At 42.4% G+C, this 20,659-nt stretch overlaps 1 protein-coding gene across 1 annotated transcript in view; it reads right to left on the bottom strand.

The window, feature by feature from the left end:
- The window catches only part of NELFA (negative elongation factor complex member A), a 213,899-nt gene that overhangs the window by 167,919 nt on the left and 25,321 nt on the right, over positions 1 to 20,659 (bottom strand). The window contains exon 2 of the mRNA XM_086964207.1: positions 2,866 to 3,037. Within this exon, the coding sequence (XP_086820333.1) occupies positions 2,866 to 3,037 (172 nt within the window). The remainder of the gene's footprint in view (positions 1 to 2,865; positions 3,038 to 20,659) is intronic.

Here is a 20,659-nt window from a genome sequence, read left to right as displayed (position 1 = left end):
GTGCAATAATTATTCAAGTAAATATCAACTGGGTTTGGAGCTTCATCAGTGGGACCCTATCACCAGGCAGGACCCCTAAGATAATCAATGCAAGGTTTACCTCAAAATTCACACCCAGGATTCTGGACAATACCTTACCCACTTTTTGCCAGAAGGACTGGATCACTGGACACTGCCAGATGAGATGCACACAGTATCTCTTCTTACCACCACCCATCTTTGAGAGCTTCTTGGGAGGCCAGTTTGCCCATCCAGGCTGGATCGTGCACTTGCAGCGTTCCATGGTCTCCTACATTAGTCGGTGAGCACTTCTTTTTGTTTCTCTATTCTCGCAATGGCGACAGCTTGCACTTATAAATTGTATGTTTTTTAATTACTTTACGGAGCGCAGTGCCCGCTAGGGACACCGCGCTCACTTTATTTATATTTTACTTTTAATAAATGCCTGTCAGTGCACTGATGTAATCTGATGTTTGAAGGTTACACCGCAAATATTTTTGGGGCTCAGGTTTGTCCGCACGCTCCTAGCAGGCTCTTAAAAACCCAACTAGCCCCTTTGCTCGGCTCATGTTAGGGCTCTTAGAACCAAGCCCATCCCTTGGCTCGGCTCTTGCTCCGCTCTCCCTGCTAATCTGTTGGTTCACCCACCTCCACTAAGGGCAAAGTCTAAACAGTGCTTGGGAAAAACACAATGTAATTCGTGCGGCCAGGAGCATGTCACCACTTGCACAAACAGTGTGAACGCTCACGAGAGAGCATGGGCAGTGTAAACCCTCACGAGGAGAGCAGGCCTCCCACTGCACGGACTGTGTAAAACACTCACCAGGAGAGCACGTCCCTCGTTGCACAGTTTAAACCCTCATGGGTTGGAACAGTGAAGCACCAGTGGCAAACCGCAGTCCTTTGCCTGCACAGGTGGCGGTATGTTGTATAAACCCTTGGTTTAAGGGGGATTCTCCACATATTTCGGAACTTTTTGTTTTCGGTTGTCCAAGGTCACCCTAAAGACACCAATGCTTATTGTTTGTCTTCTGACAGACATATAATAATAATAATTTATAATCCATGAAGTAACCAGGTTTAATGAAGCCACAACAAGAATTTGTTTTTAACGTGGTGACGTTTTAGTCTCATGTTCCAATCGGTTGGTGACGTTAGTACCATTCAGTTGTGTGACAATACACATCTGCTTTATACTTCCAGGGTAGCCTTCAGGGTAAACACAAACTATACAAAGACATGTTCATTTGAGTACATTGACCATGCAGATATTTGGGTGTAAATGCTGATTTATTGTCTCGGCGGATATTGGAAGTTTCCCATGGATGTTAGACATTTTCCATATGTTTTTTTTTTCCTCACTTTCCAGAAAGCGAAAAGGTATACAGGACTCTCCGAAGATACTGAGAATGTGGGGTCCCAAGAGGGGGACTCACACCAGGGCTGCAGCCAGTCTCAAAGAATAATGGCAGTCAATTTGCTCATGTGTTGAGATTCTGGTAGGCTCAGAAGCCTGTTATTGATTAACATGCGGTGAAAAGCTCTCTGCAGTCTCTTAACTTGGCGGTTCTGACGTGATTTATTTAGATGCTCACTTGTAATTAGTTTGGAGAGCTCTAGGAAACGTTCAAAGTGGTTTCTTCTTGCATCCACTGTTTGCAAGTTTATACTTAAAAGGATAAAAAAAATACTGAATTTATTATTTTCCAAAATGTTTTTACGCAGCGCCCCCTCTACACCCTTGATCTAGTCTTGATTAAGCTGTGCTTCAAACTCTTTACCATACATTACATAGCTTGCGTGAAGAGGGCTTTGTGACACGCGCAGCCTTCTCCTAAAAATTCAGGTCACTGAGCTCGACCCTCAGCCCGGCCGCCATCATCGCCCTCCTCACCTCAACCCTACTTCAACCAACCACACAACTGTGTAGCGCCCGAGGTCTTATGAGTTTGGTGCTCGTACAATATACAAAACAAGGGGAAAAATGGACGTGTCACTGCAGACTCATGAACTAATTTATATTTTTATTGTTGTCTTGCTCAACTAGAGTACACTTTCTAGCAAGCCATCTCTGCTCCTCACCCGCCCTTACTTGCATCCGCCTCCCACACTACTCCCACGTCCAGGCTGCTTCCACCAACCCGCTGCCCCCGGAGCACTTCAAATGCTTTCATTTTTCAAAAGGTATAAAATAAATATTTCATTGAAACCACCTCACAGGGGTGAGACAAGAGACACATGCTAGGAAATGGGAACTTAGAAGGAACTTCAAGGTGATTAATAACGAGGCACTATCTCCATTCATGAAAAAACTAAGGTCCACTAAAATGCTGGATGCTAACTCTGCTGCTCTTGAATACCGCACGTGGTATCTCTTCTATGTGGCTGATGCTCTACTGGTGCTTGAAATAGATCATTTTCAATGTTTAAGGAAACTAGTCCTGTTGATGCCTAAGAAGTACCAACTGTGGGTATTGGAGGTGGGGGGGGGGGAGGGGGGGAGAAGTTTACACTGTTCCGGTCTGTGCTGCACCTATTCAGTGTATGTATACAGAATGCCTGTGCCATGTCCTCTAAACCTACACCCCTTCCCTCACCATCCCATTGGCAGTGCCATTAATTTTAGGATTTAAATAATAAAAAGGTATTTTACTAGTTTCATAAAAAGTACAAAGGTCCAGTGAAGGTAATAGCCCTGCAATAGTTCCTAGAATGAAGGATCGAGTTAAGGATATACGCTTGCTTACTGACACTAAACCATGTGCTACATCTGCTGTGTATTGCTAACTCTAGCAAAAAGCTAAATGTGTTACCAACTAAGCGAGAACAAACAGATCATTAATTTGAGAAAAACAAATGCCTTACCCTTTTCTCGAAGTTCTCCTAAAATATCTTGGACATTAGGATTTTGTTCTTCAAGCTCAAGATTAAGAGAACCTGTATCTGGAAAGGATTTCAGAATGTCTGCTACCATCAAGATCCAGGGATCTGAATCCAAAGTAGCTAACTGGATGATATCCGTTAAAGCACTTTTCATCTAGTTATAAAAGAAAAAAAAAAAAGGACATGATCAAATCAAAATGTTTATTTCAGTTTAACTTTTGCATCGTGAAAACTATGACATATTTAGAAGTCATGAACATTCTGAAATACATTTCATACAAGTATGTAATAAATAAACCATTTACTGCACCAATTAAAAAAGTCCTAAATAATAAGTTTAGGATAAAGCATTTGTAAATATAACTATTTCTGCTTTCAAACCAATACAATGCTCCACTGCCACTCGGCTAGGTTTGCGTTGCACCGTGCATACATACAAAAATATTAAAAGCAGACCTGCAACTAATATTTGATGGCAGTAAACTAGGCATATTTTTTCTCTTAACAGCTAACAGAACCTACAGAAAACAAATTAACTAAACCAGACAATACCACAAGGGCTCAAGTATGGAACCTCTGAGAAAGCTGATACTTTTGCAAAGGGCAACAAATGGTGGACAATGTTCATACATTGTGTGGTCAACAGATGCTGCTCATAAGGGTTATTCACCCAAGTCGAGAACGACTATGTCACGAACAGTTTCCAATGGAAAACAAGTTCTTACTCCTATCTTATTGAAAGAAGCGGCAGCTCCATTCAGGCGCATGCATACTATATAAATCTATTTTATTAAATTCTTAAGCCACAGTTTGACATGCTATACTAGTGTCTGCAAAGATTAAAAGGTTCGGGCGGGAAAATGCAGCACATATTCCGTTAGTGTATTTGAAACCCTGGATGCCCTCACATCTCTCAATACAAACATAGCTCAGGCTTGGCAGCACAGCTGTCACCAGACTTTTTTTGATCAAGAGGAGAGAGCCAGGAAAGCAAGAGAGCCAGGAGAGCAAGAAAGTTGTAAGTTTTTATTTGTTCGGGAATTAAATAAAAGATTAGGTCCTGGTTTGTGTTTTGCGGTTCAGATCGAAATGCTTAGACCGGGTCCCTGGTTTCATGTAATGACTCAGATTCCAATAATGATATGGTGGGGGTCCCCTGGTTCCGGTAGGGAGTGTGGGGCCACAGAAATGAAAAGGTTAAGAATCCCTCCTCTAGAACAACGCCGAAACACTCCAAAATGCCAACTAAATAATCTTGCATCTTTAACATCTCACTGCCCAAGACAACGTTGTGGACTAGCTGCAGAAATGGTTAAGTTTTCTCAAACCTATAAAAGTTGCGCTTCTAAACCTGCCCCCCAATACCATCGCAAAAAATTTATTCACCCCTTACACAGATTCCCTCAGATGATCTGCGAGATGGTGCAAAAGACCGGGAAACTGGCAGCGTACCCAAGTTGCAACATACAATTTTGTTGTTCGCAGGTGTGGCTTCCCAGCAGTGAGGGATCATAATTTTGAGCCCTTATTGTTGGTGAGAGCGGCTTCCTACAGAAGCCACACCAAAAAAAAATAATCACATTACAATACAAACCAAAACAAGCATTTGCAATGCAATAGGTCTCGCATTCACGCGATTTTGAGCTATTGACATTGCCAATAACAATGCCTTTTATTTTTGTTTTCGTTTTTAAAACATAAATAAAAGGCACGGTCATTAACAACGCCAGTACTTGTAAAATGCTTCACGAAGGGGGAAAAAAACAATAACATTTTCAATGCCAATAGCTCAAAACAATGTCATTGCGAGACCTATTGCAATGTAAATGCTTGTTTTGTTTGCTAGCCAGCGTACAATTTTTTACCTTATCCAGACAAAAGCACGAAGTTACAAACTGTAAGACTGGAGCAAATTCTTCTAGCAAGTTGTTCGCAAGGGCTCATAAGGCGCTATCTAAATATCAATACTATAGAAGGACAGCACATTGTGTGCATATTTTAGCGCAGATTGCATCTGCTCAATAGAGCATCATGGGTTGTTGTATGTTCAGTGACCTCATTACATGTTTTTAAGACACTATCTGAATGCAAAAGCAGCTCCCTGATGACTGGTATTTTTCGTACGTTACATCACTGAATGAACCAGTCTGGAGTAAAATTAACATCCGACATTATTCACATCAAATAATCAGATTTCTCTTCTCGGGATTAGTTAGCTAAAAAAGCTCACTCTTCTGTTCTTCGCTGCCACTCACCACATTTTCGATGCATTGATAAAAGGCGGAGACAGAGAAAGATACCAAACTGAAACTTCCACTTCTCTGTTTTTGGAATTGTCCAGTTTTGACGCCAAATTTTAGAGTGTAGGTATTTATCTGTCCACTTAATTTGCTGCTTTTTGTCTATATGACTTAACAGCTCTGCAGCTGCAGGCCGGCAAAGGAATCTGTTTATTTAAAGCACATCTGTATTCTATAAGCCGTGTCTATCTTTATTTTCTGAGTGTTCACCTTTTGTTTTATGCCTCCTATTTTAATTGCAATCATTTTTTAACCCTCACCACTAAACACATACAATATATTTAAAATTAATATGCCCTTACTGTATGTATTTTACTTACCTTAGGATGTTGAAATGTTATTGTGTCCCAGAATTCTCTCAATGTGGTGCGATGGAATTCACTTCTCATCACCGCCCAATCGCCTCTACGTTCCAGACAGTGGCTACATCTGTCTTTCACAACATCACCTGAAGGTCACGCAGAGACTTTGGATCAAAACACGTTTTAATTGACGCGAGCAACCTGATTGCTCCATGTTATCCCCAAAACATGCAATTTGTTATTTATTTCCTTGCACCTGAAATTCCCGCAGCCCCGGTAACCGTAATTCGAGGCCCCAGAAACAGCTGGGATTTTAACAGGTTACTCGCAATGAGGGCCTCTGTATTCAAACTTGAGGAATAGAATCATGGATGGAAAAAGTCACATGTTCTGTCAGTTGACAAATACATAAAAATGTGTTACAGAAAGCTGCATCCTGATGAGTCTATGGCAGTACAATAGTTTCTCTTTAACCATCGACATCAACATCAAACCTGACACCTTGAGTGGCGCCCACACATGCAGGGGCGCATATCCGAGCCTTTAATAAATCCAAAGTTTAAACAGTCGAATAATATTGTATTAAAACCTCGGATCCGGGCAGAATCATCAAGGCCATCATCTTCAGGAATAGTAGACATATCAGGGTTGGATATTTTGTGATTTAGGCCGCGCAGTCTGAATGGAAAGTGATTAAACAAGGAAGACCAGCTGAGGATCGACGGGCGCGAAACCGAAACAGCGGTGGGAGCGCACGAGACGCCATGGCCGTGAGCGTGCACATTGGGTGTTCCGGCGCAAGCTGTGGTTCGCGGAGAAGACACGCCGAGCTCCGACTCGGAATTGGAGTCTGCTGCCGCCGAGAGTGAACCGCTGCGAAGGGAGAGGGACATGCAAAGAGAGCCCGGGGAGTGAGGGGGGAGTGGGGGCCGGGGGGGGGGAGAGGGAGGGTGTGTGTGTGTGTGTGTGTGTACGTACGTACGTGCGTGCGTGTCTGCTTACAAGGAGCCAAGGGAGACAGGAGATGGAGAACGCACGCGCGACCTGATCAGTTTCCGTGCGTGCCCATCTCTGGTCTCCCTTGGCTCCTTGTGAGCAGAACTGATCACAATAGGCCTCGCAGTGCCGATCGCTTCGCGATGCGTTTGCAGGTGCGAGAACAAAAAACGAAACGTGCCAACTTCCCCAAGACCGAACCACACCAATTATGCAAGAACGATTAATTACACCAACTCCGCAGGGGCAGATAATCGAAGTCTACATAATATGAACCATATAGAATATGCTATTACCATGGTTTGTGTTTCATGATTTATTCCATGCCGTTTTGTGTAGTTCTATTATGAACAAGCAATCATAATATATACCAGAGATAAATCAATACAGAAGAAAGAAGAAACTATGGGCCAGATGTTTGACCATTAAAAATGGTGAAAGGCTCTCAGATCACTATGCCCTGAACAGTCTGATGATAAGTGGAAGTGTATTCCCACCAGTGGTTAAATTGTGAAAATAAGTGCTGGGGCTCTCATCAGGAGGAAGCTCGCACCAGCCCATTTCTCCTTTAGGCTCCACCTATGACAGAACTAACAAGTACTAACCATGAAACTCTACAAGTTGGAAACGGATGTGGCATAACGGTCAGAGCTGACTTTGGAGCTGGGGAACCAGGTTTAAGTCTCGGCGTAGACTCAACATCCCGTGACTGGGAAAATCACTTAATCTCCCCGTGCCAACAAATAATGAACGTGTCCTGAACTGGTGCTCATGAAAAGTGCTCAAATATCTTTGGGTCGTTTTCACGCTATAAACAGTGGAGTTGACGATTAAGTACCGAGCACTGGAAACCACTGGCTCAAATGAAGCACTGATTCCCACAGAGAATCATACACAACGCAACGTGGGTGTCACCAGACTATTCAAAAGAGAATCAGATCAACCATGTCTGCATTGCCAAGACGTTCCAGAGTTCCCTGCAGGATGGGAAAGAGATAAGAGGGGCGGATGTTGTGTCAAACACCTTGGGGCCAGGCTACAGCTGAAGAAAGCATGGATAGAACAGACAAAACATAAGCGATACAATACCAATATCCTCAAAGATGTACAGAAGCAGAGTAAATACTCACTCACTCTATAAAGTTTCAAGTCCTTCAAGAATTAGACAGGGCTCGAAAAATCCGAAAAATTGTAATAGTCCTGCAGGTCTAGTACCTTGAAAAATCTCCTTGACCTAACTGCCACCTACTTGACCTCCGTCTCTGAAAGCGGAGCAAATGTGACAAGATAACAAGATTTAAAGGCAACTTTATTGCTCATTCACTTTGTGAGCAATAAAAACGCCTTTTAATCTTGGCACATTTGCTCCGTTTTCAAAGTCAGACGACAAAAGTTAGTTTGTTTTCCTACTCGCCAGAAAGGGCGTGTGGACCTAAAAATAGCTCGTCCTCATTAATTCTACATCGCAAATGCGAGCGGGCGAGTTGATTTGTCGAGCCCTGGTAGAGGGAGACAGAGACCCAGTAGAAAGTCAGAGGGAGAAGATCAAAGAAACAGTGACATCAACCTGCCAGGAGGTACTGGGTCCCAAGAAACACCAGCATAAAGAATGGATCTCCCCCAAGACTCCCTCAAAATCCAAGAGAGAAAGGAAAAGAAAGCTGCAGTCAATACCCGCTGATCAGGAGCAGAGAAAGCAAAAGCTCAAGGCAAAGAACATCAAAACCAACAAAGAAGCTTAAGAGCAGACAAGCAAAGATTCATCAATAGTCTTGCCATAGAAGCCCAGGATGCAGCAAGCCATGGAAACTTGAAAGAACTCTACACCACTATAAGAAAGTTCTCAGGCAGATACAGCAAGCCAGAAAGAACTGTAAAAGACCAGGCTGGGAAGATAATCATGGGTAACGAAGGCCAACAACGAAGACAGGTGGAGCACTTTGAAGAGCTGATGAACTAGCCTGTGCCGCAGTCTCCACCAGAAATACAATCAGCCGACAAAGACTTGCCAATTGACTGCAGCAAACCAAGGAAGCCATGAAACAACTGAGAAACGGGAAGGCATCAGGACACCATCACATTCTGGTAGAGGCACTGAAGGCAGACATTGAAGCGTCAGCAGACATGCTCTACCGCATGTTTGGAAGGATCTTGGAAGAGGTGCCATCAGACGGGAAAGAGGGATAGCTCATAAGGACCCTCAAGAAAGGTGGCCTGAGAACTGTGTTAACTACAGGGGGATAACGATCAACTACAGGCAAAGTGTTCAATGGTCTCATCCTGAACAGAACGAAGGAACAAGTTGATGATTAGTTTTGAGACAGGCAAGCAGTCTGATGGAGCCACGCTTTCCAACTACAGACCAATCTCCTTCATACCATACCCGGCAAATGTCTTATAAAAACTAATAAACCAATGCCTCACAACGAACCACAGCAGCCCCTACCTAGGCAAGATTCTGGAAACTTATGTGACCCGCTGTTTGAGCTCCTTCATAGAACAATCACTGTTTCTAGACCCTCAACAAGCTGGATTTAGACCCCTCCATTCCACCGAGGCGGTCATAGTGGCAGTCATGGACACCCTCAGGAAAGGTGCTGACAAGAACATCGCCCAAGCCCTTGTCCTATTGGATCTCTCTGCGGCATTCGACACGGTCGATCACACCATCTTGATCGACCGTGTCGCAAACGCCGGTATCCAAGGAGTGGCCCTTGACTGGCTTAAATCCTTCTTACACCAGCGCTCACAGTCCGTCCACCTTTCCACCTTCTCTGCGTCCTATTCTCCCCTTCACTGTGGTGTCCCACAAGGCTCGGCACTATCCCCTCTTCTTTTTAATTTATATCTCCAACCACTGCTTGTCACTCTCCGCAATTTCCCGGTCACAATTTACAATTATGCTGATGATCTGCAGTTAATTTTCCCTGTTGACTCCCTCCCCTCCTCTTGCACCAACTTTCAGTCCACTATGCGAACCATAGCTGAGTGGATGTACCATAGTCACTTAAAACTAAACCCCACCAAAACTGAGCTCGTCTTGGTGGGTGGCCCCAATCATCCATGGAACGCTTCCTTTTGGCCAACATCTCTGGGGACGGCACCAACTCCTGTGAGCTCTGTCAAAAGCCTGGGGGTGACCATCTCCCAAGATCTCTCTATGAGACCCCACATCAATGCGGTAACTTCTGCCTGTTTCTTCCATCTCAGGCGTATTCGCAAGATTAATAGGTTTCTGAACAAAGAAGCCCTAACTCAAGTAGTCATTGCCCTCATCACCTCCAGGCTCGACTACGCCAATATCTTGTATGCAGGAATTCCCGCATGTCACCTTCATCGACTTCAGTTGGTGCAGAACCAAGCTGCCCGCTTGATCTTCTGCCAGCCCAGATACCAACACGTTACCCCCCTACTCCGCAGTTTACATTGGCTCCCTGTCTCAAAACGGTGTATTTTTAAACTGGCATGCACCACCTTTAAGGCCCTAGATGACGCAGCCCCTAAGTTCATTTCATCTGCCCTGTCCCGTCATATTCCTGCCAGAGCTCTGCGCTCTGCTTCTCTGAACCTCCTCGAGGTCCCCAGATTTAAAAGAAAAAGGCACGGAGGCCTGAGCTTCTCTGTTTTGGCTCCCTCTACTTGGAACGCCTTACCCCTAACTCTCCGTCTTTGTACTAAGTACGATAGCTTCCGTACTCTTCTAAAAACTCTGCTCTTTCAAGCTGCATACGATTAATCCCCCCCCCTGGATCTCCGCTATCTTTATCAAGAGCGCCAAGAAACCGACGGTGATAGTGCGCTGTATAAATATTTTTAATAATAATAATAATAGTAATAATAATAATAATAATAATAATAGCCACCAGCTCCTCAACGATACGCAGTCCGGATTCAGGCTCAACCACAGTACAGAAGCAGCACTCGTCGCCATAGACAGCATCCACATGATCCTTGTTAGAAGAGACAGCAGCCTTCATTCTACAGGATCTCTCTGCAGCATTTGATACAGTCTCACAGCCCATCATCATCAGGCACCGCAAGAGATTGGCATACAAGAACTCACTTTCCACTGCATCTGCTCCTTAACAGATAAACACAAGCTGTCCTCAGCACTTACCTCCTTGAAAGCCTGCAAACTCATTTGCAGAGTGCTTTAAGGTTCAGCTCTAACCCCCTCCCTTTTTCAGTGCATACATGATCCCTCTAGCCAACGTCTTCAGTGCACATGACATCAACATACTCTCCTATACCAATGAAACTCCGATCACACTCTCCCTCCCTCTAAGATAGACCCAAACAAATGAAATAAGCTCACCGTCGGCATGAACTAAGTTGCTAACTGGACAAAAGCCAACCATCAAGCTCAACACTGAAAAGACAGAGTAGTGATCTTCCGCCATAACACCTCACCATGGGACTCCAAGTGGTTACTGGCTGAACTCGGATCACACTCCGCTCCCATGGCAGGAACCTGGGAATAATCATGGACAGCAAACTGGACATGACCGCACAAGTCAACCCCGTCAACGCAATCTACTTTCATGCCCTGAAGATGCTAAGGAAGATCAGCAGACAGCTCCGAATCAACACTAGAAAAACTTTCACTCACACCCTAGTCGCCAGCAAATTGGACAATAGAGTAGCTTCTATGCCACAATCACCAAGCAAATCCCAAGAAGAACACAAACCATCTAGAACTGGGCAACCAGACTCATCACAATTCATATCATATCACACCCCAGGGAGCTCCACTGGCTCCCGCTCATTTCAAACTCCTACCACATATATTCAAGGCACTACACAACTTAGGCCCCCACCTACCTGAACAGTCACATCTCCTTCAACCAACCATCCAGACAGCTCCACCGATACACAGAACGAGATCTTACATTAAGTCCAAAGAGTGAATCTACCTCACAATCCACATCAGAGCCTCATACTCTTCTTGAATTCCTCAAGAAACTGAAAACCTGGCTTTTCAATTAGCCAATCAACCATAGGCAGGGCTAGGTGCACATCTACTAAGAGCAAGAAACCCTTGTGGGTGATAATGTGCTTTCCAAATATATGTAACATTTACGTCATGCCAGGCCTTCAAGCCACTCTCCAGACCACAAAAACACCTGACATATTTCATGCGGACCCACCTCTTAAGCCTGCCTATAAAAAATGTAATAACAAAAAAAACACCACACAAATGATGGCTAAGAGGCCAGATGTGATGTTTCATACACTTTTAAACCTGGAGTTGCAAGGGGCAGCACACTGGCATCATGTGTTTACAGAAGGAGAAGAACTAGTGTAAAACCAAGTGTCTTAAAAAATACTAAACATTTACTGCCCTGGCTAAATGTGAAATACATTGAAGGAGCCCGGGAGCCCCAGACTCTGCTCCATTGTAATGTTTTTCACTCAACAGGAGGGTTATGTGGGTAACTTAAAAACCTTGCATTGTGTTTACGGACAATTCTACATAAAGTGCAACCAACACCGGTGATCAGTAGGACATTTAAATTTGTAAAAATCAGAGCACATTTTTGCTTTACAGCCGGATTACGGTTAAAAAATTCTGTATGCTGGCGGCTTTTAAAATTCTGTCTTCACACGGTGCAGAAAGCACATTTCTGAAGCAGGCAATGTAATAGGCACATCTGCAACCATGTCTGCCAGATCAGATCTTACTATGCAGGCATTTAAGGGGGTCCACAGAAGCATACAGTGCTTGAAAGCAACCCAGAGATTTCCCGAAATTAGATCAGTCTTGGAAGAATAGAAGGAGATAATCAAAGAGGTTAACAGGCTATGATCCATGGAGTGACAAAAACACGCTGGACGAGTTAAAATGAAAAAAAACCCAGCAAATATGAATAGAAAAACACAAATCTAATAGTAAGAAATAGGAGGAATGCATTCGTAGGTAAGCATTCAGTAGGTCTTAAAGAGGTCTTTGTTACCAGACAACTGTGCTGTATAGTAAGCTTCGGCCTAAGAAACCACATGCTGATGCTTGGCCAAAGCTGTGTGCAGAGACTGGTCAAATAATTTATATAGATAAGCAGGGATCGCCATATATAATTCAACTGAAAATAGACTCTACAGGATATTCTACTGCTTCAGGTCTGTAACATAGGCCATGAATCAATAGGTTTGTCCATAAGTAAATAGGAGTGTATGTCACAAACTGAATTCACAGCATATTGTAGTCAGAGATATACACAAACTAAACTGCTGGCTGTCCAAAAGCATTTACAACAAGGGGTGGTGAGGGACAGAGTCTCTGAATTAAACAGAATACTCTCACCCAGTCAAGAGATCAGGGCTAGATCCAACACCGTTTTTTTAGCTCACTGCACGATCCCAGTTTCAGAACCTGGCTGTATGCAAATTAGTCTGTTCCTGTCCCAGTGCATGATGGGAACAGGGCAAACCAAACTACAAAAGCCAATTCTTACACTGGGAAGGAAACAAGCAGCACAGATTGTGAAGTAAACTACTAAATATTACTGAGCACGCACTTCCTGAAGTTGCAGAAACAATTACAAATAGAACCATTCCAGAAGAAGCATCCTAAGGAAACAGTAGAGCTGCTACACTAATGCTCTTTTGTTTATGCATTAACTTTAGTTTGCAAATTGGGCCAACATTCGGACCCCTCGAACTTAGGGTAACAAATAACCAATTATGCCTAAGAGAAGGCATCAAGTGTTGAAACTTGATACAAAGATGCTGAACCACTAGAAATACAGTGATCATCGTTGTCATTAGGTTTTAGCTTGCCTGCACAAATGAAGATGGGGATGCAGTCAATCATACTGCATATTTTTGGATAATGTTCCACTCTCTGATTGTTTAACAAATCTCTAAAGCTTCTTTTGGTTGGACACGCAAATAGCACTTTTGTTTGGTACACTTCGATGAAAAAGTGTATTGTAGTGAAGTGTAGTAAGGTGCCACGCCTGTGCACAGTATTTTGGTGCCATACTAGGTAGCTGGAAATGTTCTCAGATTAGCTCTGGCTCAGCTCTTGTGCCATTGGGACTGGCAAGCCAATACAGAACGGAGCCCAGTATCGCTGGCACTGCCTTTCTCTCTTCCTAGTGCAGATTTAAAAGACAAAACCTACGTAAGACAGTTGAGCCACCAATTGGAGTATCTGCCTTTGCTGTGTGTCTGCAGATAATTCACACGGGTCTCAATGAAGACCTGAAGGAATCAGTCCTCTGTTCTTATACTCTATTCCACAAGTGTCATGGAGGTCCTGACCCTTGCTTTAGAGTTCAAGTTTAGGAAACTCAGAAACAACATTAAAATAGTCTCCCGTCGTCCAGTACACTTAACTTTCAACTTTTTCAAGAAAGACCTTTAATACATAAATGGTATCAGATTAATTAACATGTGATAACTGTTTAATATACAGCGTCCTAATTTATGCCATGGAATAATTGAATACAAACCATTCTCCTTTGGGGCAAGAGGGAAAGATTAATTATTTATCTAGGAGCTGAACTGTGTCCTGAAATGTATAACCAAAAAACTAGGGTTCAAATTCAAGTCTCCTGTGTGATCCTACATAAATTACTTCACTCTGTCATTTGGATTATCAAATTCAAGACCATCGAGAAGAAATTTGGTTTAGAGCATGTGTTTTGTAGGAACCATACAAGAATGGTTTGATGGGCAATAATGTTGTTTCACGCATAACATTGGTCCAAAAGTACACATAACCGAGAAACTGTCACCTACTGGTTTGTTGTGGGGATTCCGCACATACACATAACTATGTGCAGGAAAACAGGACAGTGGTGTATAGGGGTTGTACCTTTCAATCACCTTGGTACCCAAAATCCCAAAACCAACTATCTATAGTTTCTCATTCGTTCTCCCACATAGTCACAAAACTACAAATGATTAGACAACCCAGACGTAACACTCAACTCTCTCAGGAATCGCAGTAGCAAGACATACCCTTTCGCTCACTCATTCATACTTGTCCACAATATGAATGGTCAGTCACAATTATAGTTCAAAATGTTTATTTTAACTATTGTGCTCTATAATGCAGTATACGATCACTATCAGCAGCAAAATGCATAAACCTAAAACCGTTAGCATTGTTACAATTCCATAGAATATCAAGGGGGATGTCATAATATACAGACAGTGGAAAAAGGACTATAAGGCCTAACCACCCTCCTCTTGGTAAGTTGAAGTGTATTATATAAAGGAAGATATCTGGGCTTTGTCAGTAGACCCCATACCTTAGTGCCCAGATGGAAGTTTATCATCATAGGAACTACATAGATCTTCTCCATGGAAAGGTTCCTCTCCAAGTGTTTGTTTGAACAGCAAGCATCCCTGTAATATCGAAGCATGAGTTTCCACATGCAGCTGTGTTAGCCTGTTTTGTCTAGGTGCTAGGGACTGACCAGAACAGAACAACAAGGGGCATGGTTTATCGACCTTGCAGATAGTGTTCAGATTAAACTCCCGGAACAGGCAGAGAACTAGAAAGCAGGCAGTTATCATGTGAAAGACAGAGTCTTGCAAAACAAAGTCATGTAGTTACGTGCGCAAAAGCAGCATCATGGCAGCAGAGCTCATGCTAACTTAGCAATGTCGACAATGACCATAACCGCCATATAACAGGTTCACTCAAGGCAGTGTTATCAAGGCATTAGAGTGGAGAAAAGTTACAATTTTTAAAAAAGTTCACTTTCAACATAAGTCAATACAGTAATAATGACATTTAATAAGCATTGAAAATGCAATAGGTCTCCTTTTATTAATTTAAAGCAATTTGCTTTGCTAATAGTATTGAATAGCAAAGCAAATGGCTTGAACTTAATGAAAGGCGAGACCTATTGCATTTTTAATGCTTGTGTTATGATATGAATCAAGAATGCCAATAAAATATTTCAGTCAAATGCCTGATAACTTAACTGTACCCTAGAGCTGGTAGCAATTGTGGTGCTGGTTATTAGCGAAATATTTTGTCTGCAGCTTCATCAGTAACTATGACGAGCCAATCAGGTGCTGGTGCCTGCCCCGTGTATGCCAAGGTTCTCTATAAACCCACCAGCAACAAGCTCGAGGAACAGCGCTTGCGCCCTAGGACAGCACTCCACACTTCTAACTATATTTTGTGTACCATATAGTGGTCTGTGAAAAAGTTTGCTACTTCATAGCGCTCCAAGTGATAGGGGTTACTATTTCACTGTGATGGTCCTTTTTATTGACCTCTGGATGATGCCAGGCTATGGAGGCCATGCCAGGATGCAAGCCTATTACAGGGAGATCCCACCGAGCCTTGGTAGTGGGAGCCCTGTCCCCAGCAAGAAATGGAAACCTTGTAAAATCCATATTTAAATAATCAGTACCTCGGACACATTCGACTCTTAGTTAAACTTTGTAAAAAAGTAAACTGGGGGAATTGTAAGCCCATAGTACAGCAGTGATGAGATTAAGAGCAGTGTCTACGTTTTCAGATGTGTTACAGGATGTAGACATGAAGGCACGGGCCAGTGTGCCGCCCCATGCCAGTCACCGTATCATGAAAAAAGCGAAACTACAAGTCCCAGCATGTAAATGCTTAGTGTTCTTAAAACACACTCACTTTTTAGGGCTCGCCTGCTGATGCGCTTGCGCATAGCTGGCGAAGCTCTATTGTGGCTTATCCAGAGTTGAACCACTGGCAATTCCACTGGCTATTCCATGCAGTGCATGTTCGCTTTTTAGGTCATTGCGCAAGCGCAAGCCCTAAAAAGCGTGTGCACAATGCCACCAGCCGCCTGCCTGCCTCGCACTAGCACATCAAAGTCAGCCCAGCCTCCCTCCCACAAGCTTCTCAGCGTGCGCTCTCATCGCCTAATTATTCAAGGCCGGCCGGCCGTACTTTCAGTTTCACGGCTGCCAGGCCGTGTCTCCTTTTATGCTCTCTGATGCTTGTTGTGTTTGCAACCACAAGATGCTAGAACGCTGACAAATGAGATCATTTAAGACAGATGGCTGCCTCGGGGAGCCATTTCATGTCTTCCTGTTTCTGCTCTCGTTTCAGGAACATTTGTAATTGCCACAGGATCTGTACCTGTGTAGTGTTTTAACCCCTGAACCACAATGGCAAGAGCTGGATTTCACTGAACATATGCTGCGTTCAAACATTTTGCGATACAAATACACCCGCTCACGTGCCTGCATTTGTGGACGTATAGAAATATCAGCGTATGCATAAAGAGATCCACGCACAGCAACGAGCACGGTTTAAAAATTAATAGCAGAGGTTGGTTGCAATTTTAGTTCACTCTGGATGTAAGGATATTGCAAGCAAATGGAGGAAGCGTAATTGAAGCGAAACGAATGTTAAAAAAAAAAAAGACAATTTGCGGGTTTTTAGATAAAAAGCGTACGCCGTTCCCACATTTGACCGCACGTTTTATTCTTACCCTTAAATGTTAATTTGCATGCAATGCACTGTTAGTTAGAGCGATACTATTTTAGAAATGCTAAGGTTGCAGCGTTTTGTATGTTGTGGCAAGGTAGGGAGCAGAAAATGGAAGACACGTACTGGAGAAAATAGAGTATACTTTATGAAAAATTCAGGAATTAATGTAATGAGAAGATGCTTAATGAGGATGATGTATTGTCGCTGGCGTTGGAAATGAGTCCAGTGTATTAATGGCCGTGTCTTTTTACATTTGCATTGTAAAGCAGCAGAAGATGTTCAGCCAGTGTGCTCGCATGATTAGATGAATGCTTTCTCACACTTGTGTTAGCTGGGGCTCGGCTTATTCAGGGCAGCAGTAACTGCCTGTTTCACATTCCTCAGAAATGCAATTGGTTTGCTAACATTCTAGACTTATTTCACAGGTGGGCCTAAAATGTGCACTTTTGCAAAAATACAGAGGAAGCGGTCTTGCACTGTGTATCTATCGTATAAGTATTGCCAATTCAAATAACAAAATTAATACTTTTATAATTTGTAAAACAAACAAAAATTAAAAAATATTTACATTTAACACACCAAAAGCTCAAACTTTTCTATTGCGAGACCTATTGCATTTCCAATGCTTGTTTTAAATTGCCATAAGGACACAGGGCCATATAGCAGAGATAAGGGTTTTCCGTGCCCCATTTCAACACTTGGACATCTTATGCCGCTTGCTTCACTGAGGATATAATTTTTTTTTTCTAAAACAGATAGAAATCTGTCTAGATGAAAACTTGAACGCCCCCAGCTAAAAGCAGTAACCACCAAAGCAAACCATCAACAGAAAAAAAAAAAAAAAGCAAGCAGCACACAGACCCTCACTCCCCCGGCCGAAATAAACCTCTGCCTGCAGCGTACAAACCATCATGAAGTTGTTCCACCGCCACAAAAACTCAATAACAAGTTTAAAAAATAATTGAACAAGTTTAAATAATTGCATGGAGCGCGATGCAAAAATAAACATGCACCGCTACTGCCAAAGCCCTTAATGGGAAAAAAAGTCCTCACACGAGTAAACAAAGGAGACCGCATCATGCCGCAAGTACACAATCAAATCCAGATGGGGGTGACCTAAAGGGGACAGGGTGGCAAACAAGAGGGTCTTAAAACCCTCCGGTGCAACCAAAGAAGTTTGTTTACCATAAGTAATGACGAGAAACGACGCACACCAATGGAACTTGCAGGAGGAACGGACACAGAACTTCTGGAACCGTATAGATTCCAAGAAGCCCTCGCGTGAATAAACCAGCGCATGCCCGCTGCCAACCCCAGGCGAGACCTAGAAATTGCACATAATCATTCAATACATAACATTTTTAATCTGAAAAAGCATTTTTACAGGAGGTTTGCTTTAGCTTTCATATGAAGACCCTTAATGGCTCGGCTAATGCTTTGGTTCTCAGAGCCAAGCCTGACTCCACACTCTGCTTTCTTAAGAATTTCATGGCTGGCACGACTAAATGTGCAAAAAAAATGGTGCAATGGCTTTGAGGGCAACGGATCCATACAAGCATGAAATGAGGCTTGAGAGCGATTCGAGTTCAGATTACAAAAAAAGCCATATTTTTACTGCTATTTGTAAGTCTAGATTGCGTTCGATTAGTATTTTTAATTTTTAAAAGGAGCCAACAATATCACGCAATTAATCTGTTCCACATGTCTATATAAGATTGGATTAGTGGTGCCTCGCCCTGACTCTCCCTAGAGCCAAGAAAAATGTTTAAGATATCAGCTATTCTGAACTAGTAAAGGTGTGCGCTGTTGGAAAAACATACTAAACATATCAGAGGGATACTACCCTACTTTAATACACGTTATTCCTAGTATGTGCAAAACACTAAATATATATTACATGACAATGATGGAAGTCAATGTGTCATTGCTCACACATTTCTGGCAATTCCATCAGGACTAGAGGGCACTCCATTTGTATGGGTGCTGTGGAATTACCAATAAAAGAGAATAAAAGAGAATATAACTCCAGGATGGCAGCATCTAAAAACAGACTAGTACAGGGATAATAGTTATACAAGGGTCATACATCTCAGAATTGTCTGAAGTCTACATGGACCAAGTGCTGTGAAAAAAAACAACACTCAAAGAGCATAGGTTCTGACAAGGATTATTGCAGGGTTGACTGCTGCAACACCCTCAAGTTATAGCACAAACAGGCAGTGTATAATGACTAAATGTGTTATCAGCAATGCCAATAGGTCTGACTTATGAATGAAGGTGCCTTTTGTTTTTTTGTCACAGATTGATTTAGGCATAAGACATGCATTCTTTCATCTTTGCACTGATGCATACGCCTCATCCACTGACTAATTCCTCCATTCACAAACACATAAAATCAAAAACATATGTAAAATAAATGAAAACTTTCATAATATCCAGAACATATTGCATCGTAAATATTTTTCCTAGTGAACCAATCAGGCCTCTAACAATTATCATTGGCTTGTCACCATAACTAACAGACATGTAATCAACGTAACCTTTCCAACAAGGAAAGCATCAGGCATACAGTAAAAACAATTGCAAATGTTTTCAAAAGTAGAGTTGGAAAAGCAAAAAAGGTTCTCTCCTAACAGCTTAAAAATGTGCAAATCATCTAGAACCATGGTTGTCAGAGAGGGTAACCAATAGCAAACCCCTTCCCTACTACAATGATCCGAGAGATTGCAAGTAACAAAAAATAAATAAATTAAACATATCTGTAGCTCCTAATTCAGAGTAATAAATATATCCAGCCATAAATACCTATTGACATATGCTTTTCACAATCAATGTCAGGCTACTGCCTTGATCATTGACTTGGCACCAACAACCTCGAGCAGACTGTACGGAGTGTAAGGTTTCCACATGGCAACTATCCAGCATACAGTGAATTAATTTCAATTTAGTAAGATTTAGATCCAACACGAGGTCCACATTACTAATTCTACAGAAACAATCACTACAAATTTAAAAACCTTAAAAAATGTTTACCACATTTCATTTGTGGGATTAAATAGTAAATGCAGTGTTTCTCTTGCAACGTATCATTTTACAAACAGGTTTCAGTAAACGACAACAATTAAAGTGCATAGTGGGGCAGACAAATAACAAAATTAAGAACTTCTAGCGAAGCCATTAAAAGAATCATAATCTATCCTCTGGATTTAGCCCTTCCCCTGTAACCATATTTAAGGGTAAACGGTTCATCTGAAGCAGTTTAGAACAAAGGACTGTGTTCAAAATTCCAACTTAAATAAGGTGTGACTAACATCCAACCCCCCCCCCCTACACACATCAATAGGTCATAGTTTTAAGAAAAGAAACCAGACATTTCCTTTAGAGAAGTCTTACTCAATATAAAGTGCATGATTATTGTGTTTAAAGAGTATAAACCTTCATAGTCAGTCAAAAAATCTTGCAGATAAAACCTCTTAAAGTGTTGTTCATGCTGTACATGAGTGATGTCCTCAACATAGGATTGTAGACAACCCCATTACACAACTACCTGATAAGCCCACTTCCAGACTAATAGCTTCAATTGAAGCCCATGCATTTAAATTACAAGTTGTTCAAAAAATGTAACCCTCCATTTTGTGCAGAAAGTTCAAATGTTTTATATTTATAACTTCAATGGCATATAGAAATGTGAGGGAGGATGGGGGGGGGGGGCTTTAGCACAATAAACCGACAGTAGATAA

The sequence above is a fragment of the Lissotriton vulgaris genome, chromosome 3_2 (genome assembly GCF_964263255.1).
Source record: "Lissotriton vulgaris chromosome 3_2, aLisVul1.2, whole genome shotgun sequence".
Classification (NCBI taxonomy): Eukaryota; Metazoa; Chordata; class Amphibia; order Caudata; family Salamandridae; genus Lissotriton; species Lissotriton vulgaris.
Note: the sequence above shows the minus strand (reverse complement) of the source record. Positions and strands in the feature narration are given on the sequence as shown.